Source organism: Entamoeba histolytica, genomic scaffold (assembly GCF_000208925.1).
Source record: "Entamoeba histolytica HM-1:IMSS scf_1104750519293 genomic scaffold, whole genome shotgun sequence".
Taxonomy (NCBI): domain Eukaryota; phylum Evosea; order Mastigamoebida; family Endamoebidae; genus Entamoeba; species Entamoeba histolytica.
The window spans coordinates 1,329-14,948 of NW_001915204.1; the positions used below are offsets into that span (position 1 = coordinate 1,329).

Below are 13,620 nucleotides of genomic sequence, written 5' to 3' on the forward strand. Positions count from 1 at the left end.
AAAAAAAGAATAAAAAGAAATTTAAATAATTAATATAGTTTTGAATTTCAATCAAGGTTTTCATAAAATAATAAAATAATGAATAAAATGATATAGAATGTTTTTTCCAATATTATACATTTAGAGATATGTTTGTATCGTCTTGATTAAATGTTGCTATATTCATAAAGAAGTTCATGAAGAAAAGAAGAAAACAAAAGTAGATAAATATCAACAAAAATTAATGTAAATTTTAATGGAATAACTAGAAAATAATAAATTTCCAATGTAATTTAATGAGTCAAAATGTTTATATTGTTATTATAATACACAAAGATAAAATGGAATTGTAAGGGTGATGATAATGATACTATTATTAACATCAATTAATGTAGAAGAAGTTGAAAAAATGAGATATTGATTATCAGAGTATTACTGAAGAAAAAGATAAAAAAAGAACAAAATATTAAACAAGAAAGGAATAACCAAATAAATAAAAATAAAGAAATTGCAAAGAAATAAAAGAATGAAATATATAGAAAAATTAATTATTGTGATTTGAAAATTGAAAGAACTGAAATTAAATAATTTATTCTTTCTAAAAATCAACAAGAAGAAGAATAAGAAAGAAATAAAACAATGAAATAAATAGAAAACAAAATTACCAAAATATTTATGTCTGTAAAAGAAGATATTGAATTTATTGAACATGAAGAACTAGAAAATATTTTATCAGTACTATTTATCATAAAGAAGAAATAATTAAAAAGATAATAATTATGTATAATGATTGTATTTCTACTGTATATTTGATGAAATAATTAAAAACATTAAATAGATTAAATGAATTTTTATTTAAATTTATTTTGAATAGTTTATTATAAAATATGATAGTTTATATTTTAAATAAACAATAAATTAAATAAAATGAATAATTAATGAAATAGTTAATTAATGTAAGAAATATGAATATTAAATAATAAGCAAATAATTAAGTATTAATAGAAATAGCTTCTATTCTTCCTGGCTCAGGAGAGACTAATCCCATCCATTCGTCTTCATCTTCTTCTAGCAACTCTATGGAGTATGTTTGGTTGTGATCTCTGCAGTATTCCATGACATCCATCATGTTTTTTATTACAAGGTTTTTTACTTCTTTCTCGATGTCAATATCAATTTTTAATTCTTTAATTAATTTAACACTTGAGTTATTTATTAATCCATTAATTGAAATTACTACTGGAATTATTTTGACATCTTTTAATTTTTCTATTTTCATTAGAATATTCTTTAATTCTTTATACATATTTCTTTTCTTCAAATAGGCTCCATTAATATTGTGATCAGCCACAATAGTTATATCAAATATTAGACTAGTTTTGTTCTTTTTATCTAATACATATATATCTGGTATTTTGTGGTATTGTCCATCACTTTTATGCATTATTTGTTTGTTCCATATCATTGTGATGTCTTTATATTGGAACACTGTTTCATATGGAGGTTTTTTATATTGTTTATTTCCTGTGTATTTTCTTATTAATCAATATTATAATGCTAATATTGTCATGTTTTTCCATTTGTGATTTTTTATGATAAATACAAGATAGTAGAATGTGTTGTACTGTAGCTATATTGTCTTTACAAAGTGTTGAGTATTTCATTCTTTCATTTTTCATTATTTTTGATTTTCTATACCCACAAAATATTGCTCCATCTTGCATTTTAGTTAATTGTAGAAATGCATTCTTTTTAATATTGATTGACTTCCATGCTTTCACTGTAGTAGTTTTATCTACTCATTTTGACTCAAACCATCTTCTAAAATATCACTTATTTGATGACACTTCCATATTTTGATGTATTTGTCAATAATTTTTTTATTTCTACTACTACTTCTTTTTCTTTTTTCTTTTCAATAAATTCATTTATTATTTCTTCTATTTTTGTTTCATTTATTTTATGAATTAATGTTTTTAATTCTATTCCATATTCCCTTCTTATTGTACCATCTATCTAATATGTTATTTCCTATTTCACATTCTCTGGTACAGTAATACATTCATGTTCTTACTAATTCGATAACATATTCGTCCCTTATATTTATTAATCATTCATTTCTTCTATAATGACATACAACCTATCTTTAGAGTTTCACCATTGTATTTTGCCTTTCTTAAGTATTTTCTTATCTCCAAATCAATTTTATCTAAGTGACTTTCCAATTCACAACTGATGCTGAATATCTGAAGATATTGATTACTTCAGTGTTTATTCTTGTAATATATCTTCTATTACTACTTTCATCACTGTTTATTTCTTCCATCTTCTGATTCATTTTTTCTTTGATGGTTTTACAATTGAAGGTGTCATCAATTTCATCGGACTGCCATATTCCTAAATATTTATACAAGTCCTCACCTTCAATTACGGGGATGTTTTGCATTCCATCTGGTATTTCTTTAATATTTTTTAATACCAATCCCGACTTTTTCTCATTCATTTCAATATGTAACTTATTATTTCTTTAATTTCACAGTGGATTATTCCCATTTCTTCACTACTTTGCGTCATTATTCTCAAATCATCCATATATAATGTGTGATTTGCTTTTGGGAATTTCTCTTCGATGATTTGAGAAATTACATTCATCTGTATGATGAAGAGTAGATTTGATAAGGAATCACCTTGTAAAATTCCTCTATTTAATTTAATACTACCTAGATATTCATTAAATTTATAGCCGATGAATATCTTCCATCTATTCAGCATACTTTCAATAATGTCAATGATGACTCCATCATAATTAAAATACTTTAATGATTCAATAACCCATTCGTGGTTGACTGTGTCATATGCTTTCTTAATGTCATAATATGACTCAACATATTTTGGGTATTTCTCTTCTTTCTGCTGCTTTATCATATAACTATTTATTATTCCTTCTTTAGCAGCTAAAGATTGCAATTTACATCCCAATTGGTTGCTACTGATTTTAAATGATTCACAATTCATGTTAAGTCTTCTGTGAATCTTTTCTTTTAATATGGAGGTAAATACTTTCATAATTACATTTGTACAACTGATAAGACGATAATTATTGACATTATTCATATCAAATTGTGGATTAATAAAGTTCTTCCACTTACCATATCTAATGGGATGTTTTCAGGGAAGTTTAACCATTCATTGAAGATATTGAGAATGATTTCTCTTGATGATGACATTCTTTTCCAATAATACCTATATACAGTGTCTATTCCTGGTGCTTTCCAGTTACTTATTCTCATTATACTTAAATTTAATTCATTTAATGTTATTATGACATTATCATAATTTCTATATCTTTCATTCCACGAGGTGTTTTGTTTTATTTTCCAATTACCTTTATTTAATATCACCTGTGTTTCATATAACGATTTTCATTATTCTAAAGTAATATCGTTATTTTTGTATATTTCATTTGTTGTTTCTTCTTTATTCTAATTTTCTTGTTAGAATCAAAAATGATTTTATTTGTATTGATTCTGATTATTTCATTTTTATTAAATTTAATTCTTTATTCATTGTCATCATATATTTTATGTATTTTATTCTTTCTATTGCTTCTTTATCATATTCTTTTAATTTCATGTTGCACTTTATTCTGTACAATTTCATTGACCAAATCTTCTAGTCTATTTATTTTATTTAGGATTTCTTTTATTTCATCAAATTTATCTCCTATTATTTTATTTTGGAGATAGAGGTGCATAACCATTGAAATATTCATATCGTCTTGCAGATTCTATATTCTGCTTCTTGACATTATCCATCTATTATTAATTTCCATTATTAATCGGTCAGCTTCTTTTCTTTGAAAGTAGTAATTAATATTTGTACATTTTTCTACTTTCATTTCTTTTACTTTATTGATGAGAGTGTTAAGGTATTCTTCATCAATTTCTGTAGAGTTATTCTTTAATATGATGTTTTTATTATTGAATCACACTCTACTCTTCCTTCTATTATATCATTTACTTTCACTTCAATGTATTGTTTAGTGCTTTCTTTTATTTTATGTGATATTTTAATATAATTAATATATTCTTTTTCATTATTGACATTGATGTTTATCATTTTTATTATATTTTCAATTTGTTCCTTTCTTAATTTCTTATATAATTTCTTGTTTAACCAATTAATTGCAAAACAATACATCACTTCAATTAAAATTTTATTTCTTTCTTTTGTTGTATTTCTTGTCTGACTGTCATCTCTTGTTTTTTGACAATCAGTGCTTTGCTTTCCTCTTCGATTTCCACTACTGTCTTTTTCATAGGAGTAGTTTCGTTCATCTCCATCGTTCCTGATGTTGCTTTCCTCAGTACTGGTTGTGTATTTATCACAAGTGTCATAGTTTTCTTCTTCTCTAGTTCCTTCTGTGAGATAAAATTTTCAATATCATCTTGTTGTTTTGATATTATTTGTTTTTGTGTCTCATTTTCTTTTTGTGTGTTATCTAATTCTTCTCTTGTTATTTCTGCAATTTCTTGGTTTTTATTGCTGCTTGTTGAATTTCAGAGATTTGTTTTTCTTTATCTCTTATTTCTTTCTTTAATCCTTTAGTATTTTCCTCTATCATTTCAATTTTCTTTTCTAGTGTGTTTGCATTTTGTTCTAGCGTTTTGTTTCTCTTTTTCAACTTTTCAATTTCTTCTTTCATTTCTTCTTTTTCTTTTTCAATTTTCTTTTTATTAGCTTGGATGCTTCGGATTTTTTCTTCTTTATTATTTACTTCTGTGATTTTCTTTCCTTCTATCTCATTTATTTTTCCTTGTAGTTTTAAGTTTTCTTCTTCTAATTTTTCATTGTCATTCTTCATTTCTTCGTAATTCGTTTGAATCTTTTTATTTTGTGTTTTCATTTCTGCAATTTCTTCTTCAAACTCTTTCCTAACTCTTTCCTTTGCTTTTCTCATCATTTCTTCTGAGATGGCTTGTTCTTCTTCCATTCTTTTCATACTTAATTCTTTAAGTTTTTCTTTTAATTCAGTAATTTGATTTTTCAGAGCAAGTATTTCTTCTTTTTCTTTTTCTTCTTCTATCTTTTCTTCTTTATTTTTTGTTTCTTCTTGTACTTTCTTTATACTTTCTGTTTCATTTATTATTCTTACAATTTTACATCTATCATTCATTTCTTTAATTTTGTTTTTGATTTCTTCTTCTATAGCCTTAATGTCTTTTTCCTCCCAATCTTTTGTTTTTTCTTTAAACTCTTCTTTAGTTTTTGAAGATCGAAGATGGCACTTCTGAAACACCACACATAAACCCTAGTACAAATTCATACTTCGACTCTCCCAGTTATTATCTGGTTATGACAGTGTTTTTGAATTAGGAATGTATTAGGGAATGCTGCAAAGGGTGCAGCAAGATATTATGATAGAATATTACATGGATGTAATATAAGAATCTACTGAAGTGTGGGTATGACTAAGAGAAGATTAGTCAAAGTAAGACTAAAAAGAAGATTAGTCAAAGTAATACAGTAGTAATAAAATGATTCCTTCTCCTATTCATAAAATAAAGGAAAAAGAAAATGTTTAAAATTAAGGCAGAAAACAAACAAAATGTTAAAAAGAAGAAATAAGCAGAATTGAAAGACATTAATAAGAAAAATAAAGCAAATAAATGATTTTCTCATTTTCCAAGACAAACCTAAATGATAGGTTAAACAAAGAGATTACTCTTTTTTAATAAGCGAAGGGATGGGATTAATCTCCTCTAAACTAGGAAGAATAGATGAAAAATCTATTAATACTTAATTAATTACTTTTTATTCTTTTTTTTTTTTATCACTTTGTTGTGAAGAATTTTATCTTGAAATATAATACTCAAAATTTTATCTTCATAGAACTATTGTATTAACTAAAACTTTTAATTTTTATTATGAAGAATTTTAGTCAAAGTCTAATGATTAAATAAAAAGTTATAATTTAATTATTCTTTTGTTATAATACATTTTTTAAAAAAACAAGAAGGAAGAAGAAGGAAATGTGATTAACAACATCCAGTTGATTCAGTTGGTTGGGTTTGTTGGGTTGGGTCAACAATTCCTGGTTGTGCACTTTGAGATGATTCACCAATTCTTTGAATAACATCACGTGCTAATGAAATAAAACAGTCATCAACTTTTAATGAATTTTTGGCAGATGTTTCTAAGAATGGAATTCCTAATTTATTAGCCATTTGTTGTCCTTCTTCACTTGTAACAACTCTTTTATCTTCAGCATCACACTTATTTCCAACAAGAATTTTATTAACATTTTGGTCTGCATTAGCTTCAATGTTTCTCATCCAATATTCAATGTCTAATCATTAAACATCATTTCATACATATCTCATTTTAATTAAAATATTAAAACAAACTGTTAAAAGACTCTCTTGAAGTAATATCATATACTAAAACAATTCCCATAACTCCTCTATAATAACTTGATACAATAGTTCTAAATCGTTCTTGTCCAGCCGTATCCCATATTTGTAACTTTAATTTCTTATTATCTAACTCAATATTTTTAACTCTGAAATCAATACCTACAGTCGTAATGTACATTGGGTTGAAAGCATCTTCAGAAAATCTAAGTAAAAGTGAACTTTTCCCAACTCCACTTTCTCCAATGAGTAATAGTTTAATTGTTGAATCCTTCTCCGACATTTGTTTTTTGTATTAATTAGTTTTTTCTTTCTTTTTTTTTTATATTAAACTATAATTATATTATAATTAATAACAAATTTTTCATAAAAGAAGTAAAATTTTATGTAACTCTAATTTCATTTTTTATTCATATAATTTTTCTTTCATAATTTTAATAATGCAATTATTCATAACCATTGACGCTCAAATAAATTTATTTATAAATAACTAAGGTTTTGGCTCATCAACATCAATCACAATAACAGGTGATTTAGCTGCTCGATTTTTTTCATTTAATACCCTTGCTTCTTGGATGTTCTTTTCTAAAATTTTTTCTTCTTCTGGTCCATCCACTTCAGAAGAACTACCACTCATTAATTGTGTCAATCCATCGTTCTGAATCATTTCTTGTTGTTTAGTTGTTGAATTATGTTTCTTTTGATGTTCAAGAAATGAAAAATCAATTCGAGAAGTCCATTCATCAATGCTATTCTCGCCATCATCGTTTGGTATTTTTCTTGTTTGGTTTTGAATTGTTTTAATTTCGTTTCTTTTTTCGGAAATAAAGGATGAATTTAACAAGTTAAAGATTACAGGATATGTATTATTTTCACCATCAACATTTCCAAACATAATGTCATCGGTATTTTTTTCAAAAGTTTGACCAAAAATAATACTTTCTGTTTGCCTTGATTCTTCATATAATTTTGGATACTGAGATCTGTGATTTATCCACCAACAATGACATTCCTGAGAAGATGGAGATGGTTCTTGTAAATATTCATCGACTTCTTTTCCACAATGTTCTTTTAAATTATTTAAAATTGTGTTGATTGCTTCTTGTGAAAACAATCTCATTTTTTTATACATTGGTTCAAAAAATGTTGCTCTTGCCAATAGTGTTGGTGTTGTTGGTTTATAGTATTTTGATATGATGTTCTTAATAAGACTTTTTGCTTCTTGGGTTTCTTTGAGAATTTCTTCATATTTAATTGAATGCAAATTAGTATTTGATCTCGAATTATCACAACATTCTACAATATCTGCTAACATATCTGTTAATTCTCCAAGAGATTTTACTTTATTTAAAGCACATGATTTATTGAAAATTGGATGTAATTCAAAATATAATTCACAGATAATTGACTTGTATTTTTCATCAAAAAATTTTGCTATTGGTAATAAATGGTTTTTTAATATTTTTATCCCATCAATAAAAGATAATTTTGGTGTTTTAGCAAATTGAATTAATACAGAGGAAATAAAACCTTTGGTTTCTTTTTTTAAACTTAATTCTTTGATCAATGTTTTTACTGAATTAAATGTTATTTCACATTGACAATCTACTATTGTAATTACTGATTTAGAAGGAATAAAAATTGTATTATTAATATATTTTGGGTAAAAACAATTAGTAGATGATAAAGAGACAATAGTTGGTTTTTTTGTATAACAGTGAATATAGTCAAAGATTTTTTTATCAACATTATCAACTGACTTAATTTGTTCAATAAACAATTGTCTTAAAGTTCCTTTTTTTGTATAATAATTTATAAAAAGTAAATAAGAGTTATATGTACTTGAATAGTCCATTAAGTAAAATGTAGGGATACTAACAGATGATGCCTCTTCTTGAATAATTGATATGTATGGTATAAATTCGGAGTTAGTTAAATTTTGACTTTGGTATTTATTTTGAGTGAGATTTAATTTTTGAAGTTTTTGTAATGAAGCATTTTCCACTTTTGAAGATGTCAAAATTTGATTATTTTTGTTATTGATTTGGTTAGATAGAACATCGCTGTCTTTTGTTTCTGGATTAGTTGTAATTTTATCTGTTGAGTCATTTTGTTTTGTAAAATCAGTTATTTTTAATTTTTCGTTTTTGTTGTTCTTAGATAGATTTTGATGACCAGTGATTGAATCGACTTTAGTGATTGAATTTTTATATTTAATTGAATTTGAGATGTCTGGGACAACACTTTCTTCACTTTTCATAAGATCTAACCCTTCATTTTCTTGTTCATTTTCACTAATCATTTCATCAGATTTGGTTTTACCTTTTTCTGAAAGTTGTAATATATCAATCAACAAAGCACTATTTCTTCTTACTAACCAAAAATTTTTTATTATATCTTCTGTTGAATGAATATGTGAAATCCATTTAATATCAGTTTCTATATCGGAGTTATGATTAAATGAATCTGCCAAATAGTAAGGAGAAATGCGTTTTGATTCTAAAACTCCACTACATTGATTATGAATAGAAGAGGAGAACAAACTGAAATTTTTATTTTGAGTTTTATTAATAAGTGCAACTAAGGGATTTTCAAGTTTTAAATAACGACAAAACATTAGTTTTAAACTATTGATTAGATTAGATAATGCAGTTTGTGCAATAAAAGGTAGTCCTTGGATGTAATGAGTTACATCAATTTGAAACAATGAGTTGTTTACTATAGAACATACATCTGTAAAACAGGTTGCAGTAGAAACTGTTGATAGTCTCTTAAGAAATGTTAATTTTTCAGAAATTAAAATGAATAGTTTTTCTTCTGGTGAAAGATTAGGCTGTTTCTTTAGTACTGAAACGATGTTATCAATGAGACTTAAATTTTCATCATTGAAAAATCTAATTTCTATATCTTCAAAAGGAAGTTGACTTTCTTTGATTTTCCTTTGACAAATCTTTAATAAGTCCCAATAAAAAGAAAAATTACTATTACAAGTAGAGTCAATACAATCAAATACATTAATATTAATGCAATATACAAATGATATATTTGATGAAATATTAACTCTTGGTTGAATAAATTTATTTGTGAAAATAAGAATTTGATGGTGAATGTCTAATGCTTCTAATAATTCGCTTATTATAGATAAACTTTTTTCTTCAGTTTCTAACGATAAATATAATTCTTCTTTCTTTTTATTTCTTATTGATTTAGCACTGAATAAACAATATGCAAAATCATCTATTACTTGACTTATCATTTCGAATAATATGATATGTGTTGCTTGTTCCTTAAAGTATTTTAAAAATTTAGTGATAATATTTTGAACTAAAACTTCTTGAAGTTGACTCATAGGGGGCATATCAACAATTTCATTGAAAAATGGTGTTTCATAAAGTTCTTGATAATTATGAACCAAACTTGCAAAAATTACTTGTTTTTCCATCCTATTATCACTTTTCATATTTAATTATTATATTTTAAGATATTTTGTTTATTTTTTTGAGTAAATGAAAGTAATAAATTTTAATTAAATTATAATAAATTTAATTAAAAAATATATTCCTTGGAAGTATTGACTTTGGTTGTTGTTCTTCTATGTCAAGGTCAAGATATTCGATTGAATTATTTGGGTGTGTTATTTGATTTGGTTGTGTTTCATTTTCTCCAAAAACAACACCATTACCTTCTTGTCCATTAATTTGTCTAAAACTATAAAGATTATTATCATTTTCATGTGGATAGAACAAAGTAGTTTGTTCATCTATTGAATTTTGAGGTGGTAAAGCGTTTACTTCTTCTTTAATTGGTTGGTTTTCTTCTTTTATTTTATGATTTAAGTCATTTATTTGATTATTATCATCTGTGTTATTAGAATCAGCTATTTTTCTTCTTTGGGTTGATGTTTCATGATTTTTAAGTATACGAAGTAATTCTAAAGCATTTTGCCTTATAACAAACAATTGAGCAATAATAAGTTTTGAGTTATTTTTTTTAATAGCTCTCTTATAAAGTTTAATAAATTCTTGTTTATCCTGTTGATTAAGTAAACCTGAATGAACTTTAATTCCAATAAAATTTCTAGAATATATTCTTAAATTAGTATAATTTACTTGATGTTTCCAATATGATAAACTATCTGTTTGTGTTATTGGCTCATTATAATATGCCATAAATTCATCTTTGCTAACAACTTGTAATATCCATTTTAAAGATGAACATTGTAATGGATTTTTTATACAACATTTTTTTGATGGAGAGAAGAATAAAACACAGTCATAAAATGATTTATTTTCTTCTTTTAATGAAATCCATATTTTACGTGCTTTATTAAAACATTCAACTAATTCTTTTGATAGTTCATCATTATATGTTGTTTCTATTTGTGTATTTATAAGAATATCTAATTGGGATATATAATCATCCAAATAAACTGTATCATCAAGAACATTAATAATATCGTATATTGGTTTAACTTGGTTAAATACTAATTTCATTTGTTCAAAAAGTTCATCATTTTGAATTTGACTGTGATGAGTAATTTCAGAATAATTTAAAATACACCATTCAATGAATCTAAATGATAGTTGTGGATTAGTAAATCTAAGCCTTTTAATAGCATGACTTTCCTTGCTAAATATTTTTTCATTTCCTATTCCTTTAAGAAGAAGTGATTTTTGTTTAGAAGAATTTATTTGGTTGTTTATTTGTTTAGCAAAACCAAAAAGTTCTTTAAAAAATGATGAAAGGTTATGATATAGTGTAAAGTTGATTGCAGCAAAAATGTTACAATTGTCAATAACTACATATCTATCATCATGAAATTTCATAACTGTATTTACAGTTTTTGGTTCATGAATTGATACAAAAGTATCTCTATGAAGTGATGGAAATATCTCCGTTGTGATTTTCAAAATTAAGTCACTTGTTATTCGTGTAAAGTTGGATACATTAACTAAATATGTTTCTTGAACAAAATTTCTATCAAGAATTATTACTGACAAAAAGTACCACATTTCAAAACCAATTTGTTTTGTTTGTATGCTAAAAGAAACCTCACACCCTCCTTCTGTAACTTTTTCATAAAGTCTTTGATGAAATTTAGAAATTAAATCATTTAACTCTCTTGTACGAAAATCATTTAAATTAGGAAAGTTAAACTCAGAGGCAATGGGAGAGTTTATTGCTTGTTCATAATCATCAATTGTGGCAAGGAATAAAGATTGCATTAATTGTTTATTTTAAGTTCATCAGATTATTTAATAAAATAAAAGTGTGTATCACAATAAATAATATTTTTTGTGTTTTTCTTTTTTGTTTTACTAATGAGTAGTGTCAAGAAAACAACAATCAATATGAAAGGGTTAAGACTAGGGATGAGTGTATGTCTTAGATTTAAGTTTAATGATAAATAAAAGTAAATCATGCCATTTTTGATTTAGTTTTTTTATTTATTCAAAATAAATGAAATAATCAAATTAACATTATTTATTTGTCTCTTTATTTTTCATTATTTTACGAAGGTTAGTATTAAAATTGGTGTTGGACTTATTCAAAACAATGTGTTAAAAAAAAGAATTTAAATTAATTATTTGATTCATTATTTATTGACAATTTTATTCTTATTATTTTTTGTGTTGTGTTTAATTTGTACTTATTACTATTACTTATAAATGCAATTCCAAGAATGTTAGTTATTATTTCAATGTAATTATTACTATTTCTGTTATTTGAATATATATTTAGTTAAAAATTATTCATTAATGTTGATTGAATTTCTGTTTTTATTATTTTATCTACTATACTATTATCTTTTTTATATTCATTTATAGTAAAAATTTTTGAATAAGATAATATGTTTGTTATTTTATTAATATTTAAAAATATATGTATTGTTTTATGATATAAAAATGCAGGTATTAAAAATTGAAAGTTATTATCATATAATAAATAACAACGTTCTATTAAATTTTGGTGTTAGTTTAGTTAATAATAAAAAATACTAATTATTGTATTAATGGTGTTATATTCTTCATTCATTAAATTAATAACTTTTTATTTTATGTAAATAAATAAAAATGATATAATTCACAAATTACTGACTGTTTAGTATATAGCTTAACTCATTGAATCTTATATAATATGAACATTATTTATTTTATTTATTAATGTCTTATTGTTTTTTTTTTGAAGATATTACTATATTAAATTTAATATCATCAATATCATTTCTTAATTTAATTTTGTTTTAAGGAATAATTAATTGGAAAATTTCCATTATGATAAAACCCTCTTCATTTATGATATTTTTATACAAATGTAATTGAATTTAGATTATTTATAAAAATAATCAAAAGATTTATGTTTATAACTAAAAAAGATAAAAGTTTGTTTCTGTTAATCATAATCATTTTTATATTTTTTTTATTGATATTTTGAATTTTTTTATCTATTTGAAAAAATTAATTTTTAATAATCCAGAAATTAAAGAAACAATTCTTACTAATGTTTATAGGTATTTTTCCTTTAAAAAGCATTGACTGTCAAAAAGAAATATCTTATTTATGTTTTGGTTTATCTTTAATTAAAAATTAATTAAATTAATTTATATTATTATTTATCCACCTTTTTTATTTTTAGAACATTGTTAATTAAATACGAAATAAATTATTCTAAGTATTTTTTTTTTGAAACCTAAACATAGAAGAGAAGTTAATGCCACAAATATAAAACTATTCTTAAATCTTTTAATTTAAAAAAACAAGAACGATTGAATTGAGTGTCATGGAATATTAAAAGTTATTCAAATGTTCTGAACTTTCTTTGAAAATGAATAAAAGGCAATAGAAAAAAAAGTTTAACTATTAAGATATAAAAATCAAATCTCAATGAGGATTTATTAAATTCTACACCTGTAGATCTAAAAATATATTCTTTTTATTTTTTTGGTATTTAGTTTATCATTATTTTTTAATAGTAAAATTAATTAATACTTACTTAAAATATTTACTATTCTATATATAATTTTCTTAAAATAGAATACTTAAAAAAAATATTCATTTCGTCAATCAAGAATCTACACTAAAATGAAAAATTTTTAAAACTAGTTTTCTTATTCATAAATGTTATTTGATGATTTAAAATTACCATTACTTTATCCATTTTTTTAATTATATTACAACAGTCTTATTAAAATATATAAATTATAAAAGATATATTTATAATACAGATA

General features: G+C 23.9%; 3 protein-coding genes across 3 annotated transcripts, besides 2 other annotated features; all 3 read right to left on the reverse strand.

The window, feature by feature from the left end:
* Positions 1 to 956: 956 nt before the first annotated feature.
* Positions 957 to 5,249: a repeat region.
* A 5-nt stretch (positions 5,250 to 5,254) lies between these two features.
* Positions 5,255 to 5,797: a repeat region.
* A 201-nt stretch (positions 5,798 to 5,998) lies between these two features.
* Positions 5,999 to 6,675, reverse strand: EHI_199820 (Rab family GTPase; the record flags this gene model as incomplete). The annotated part of the gene is made up of 2 exons (XM_647959.2): positions 5,999 to 6,328; positions 6,387 to 6,675. 2 exons carry the CDS (start codon positions 6,673 to 6,675, stop codon positions 6,018 to 6,020), a joined length of 600 nt encoding a protein of 199 aa, XP_653051.1. The 3' UTR covers positions 5,999 to 6,017.
* A 207-nt stretch (positions 6,676 to 6,882) lies between these two features.
* EHI_199830 (uncharacterized protein) lies at positions 6,883 to 9,834 on the reverse strand (the record flags this gene model as incomplete). Its single annotated transcript, XM_647958.2, has 1 exon — positions 6,883 to 9,834. One exon carries the CDS (start codon positions 9,832 to 9,834, stop codon positions 6,883 to 6,885), a length of 2,952 nt encoding a protein of 983 aa, XP_653050.2.
* A 100-nt stretch (positions 9,835 to 9,934) lies between these two features.
* Positions 9,935 to 11,617, reverse strand: EHI_199840 (uncharacterized protein; the record flags this gene model as incomplete). The annotated part of the gene is made up of 1 exon (XM_647957.1): positions 9,935 to 11,617. One exon carries the CDS (start codon positions 11,615 to 11,617, stop codon positions 9,935 to 9,937), a length of 1,683 nt encoding a protein of 560 aa, XP_653049.1.
* Between the last annotated feature and the right edge of the window lie 2,003 nt (positions 11,618 to 13,620).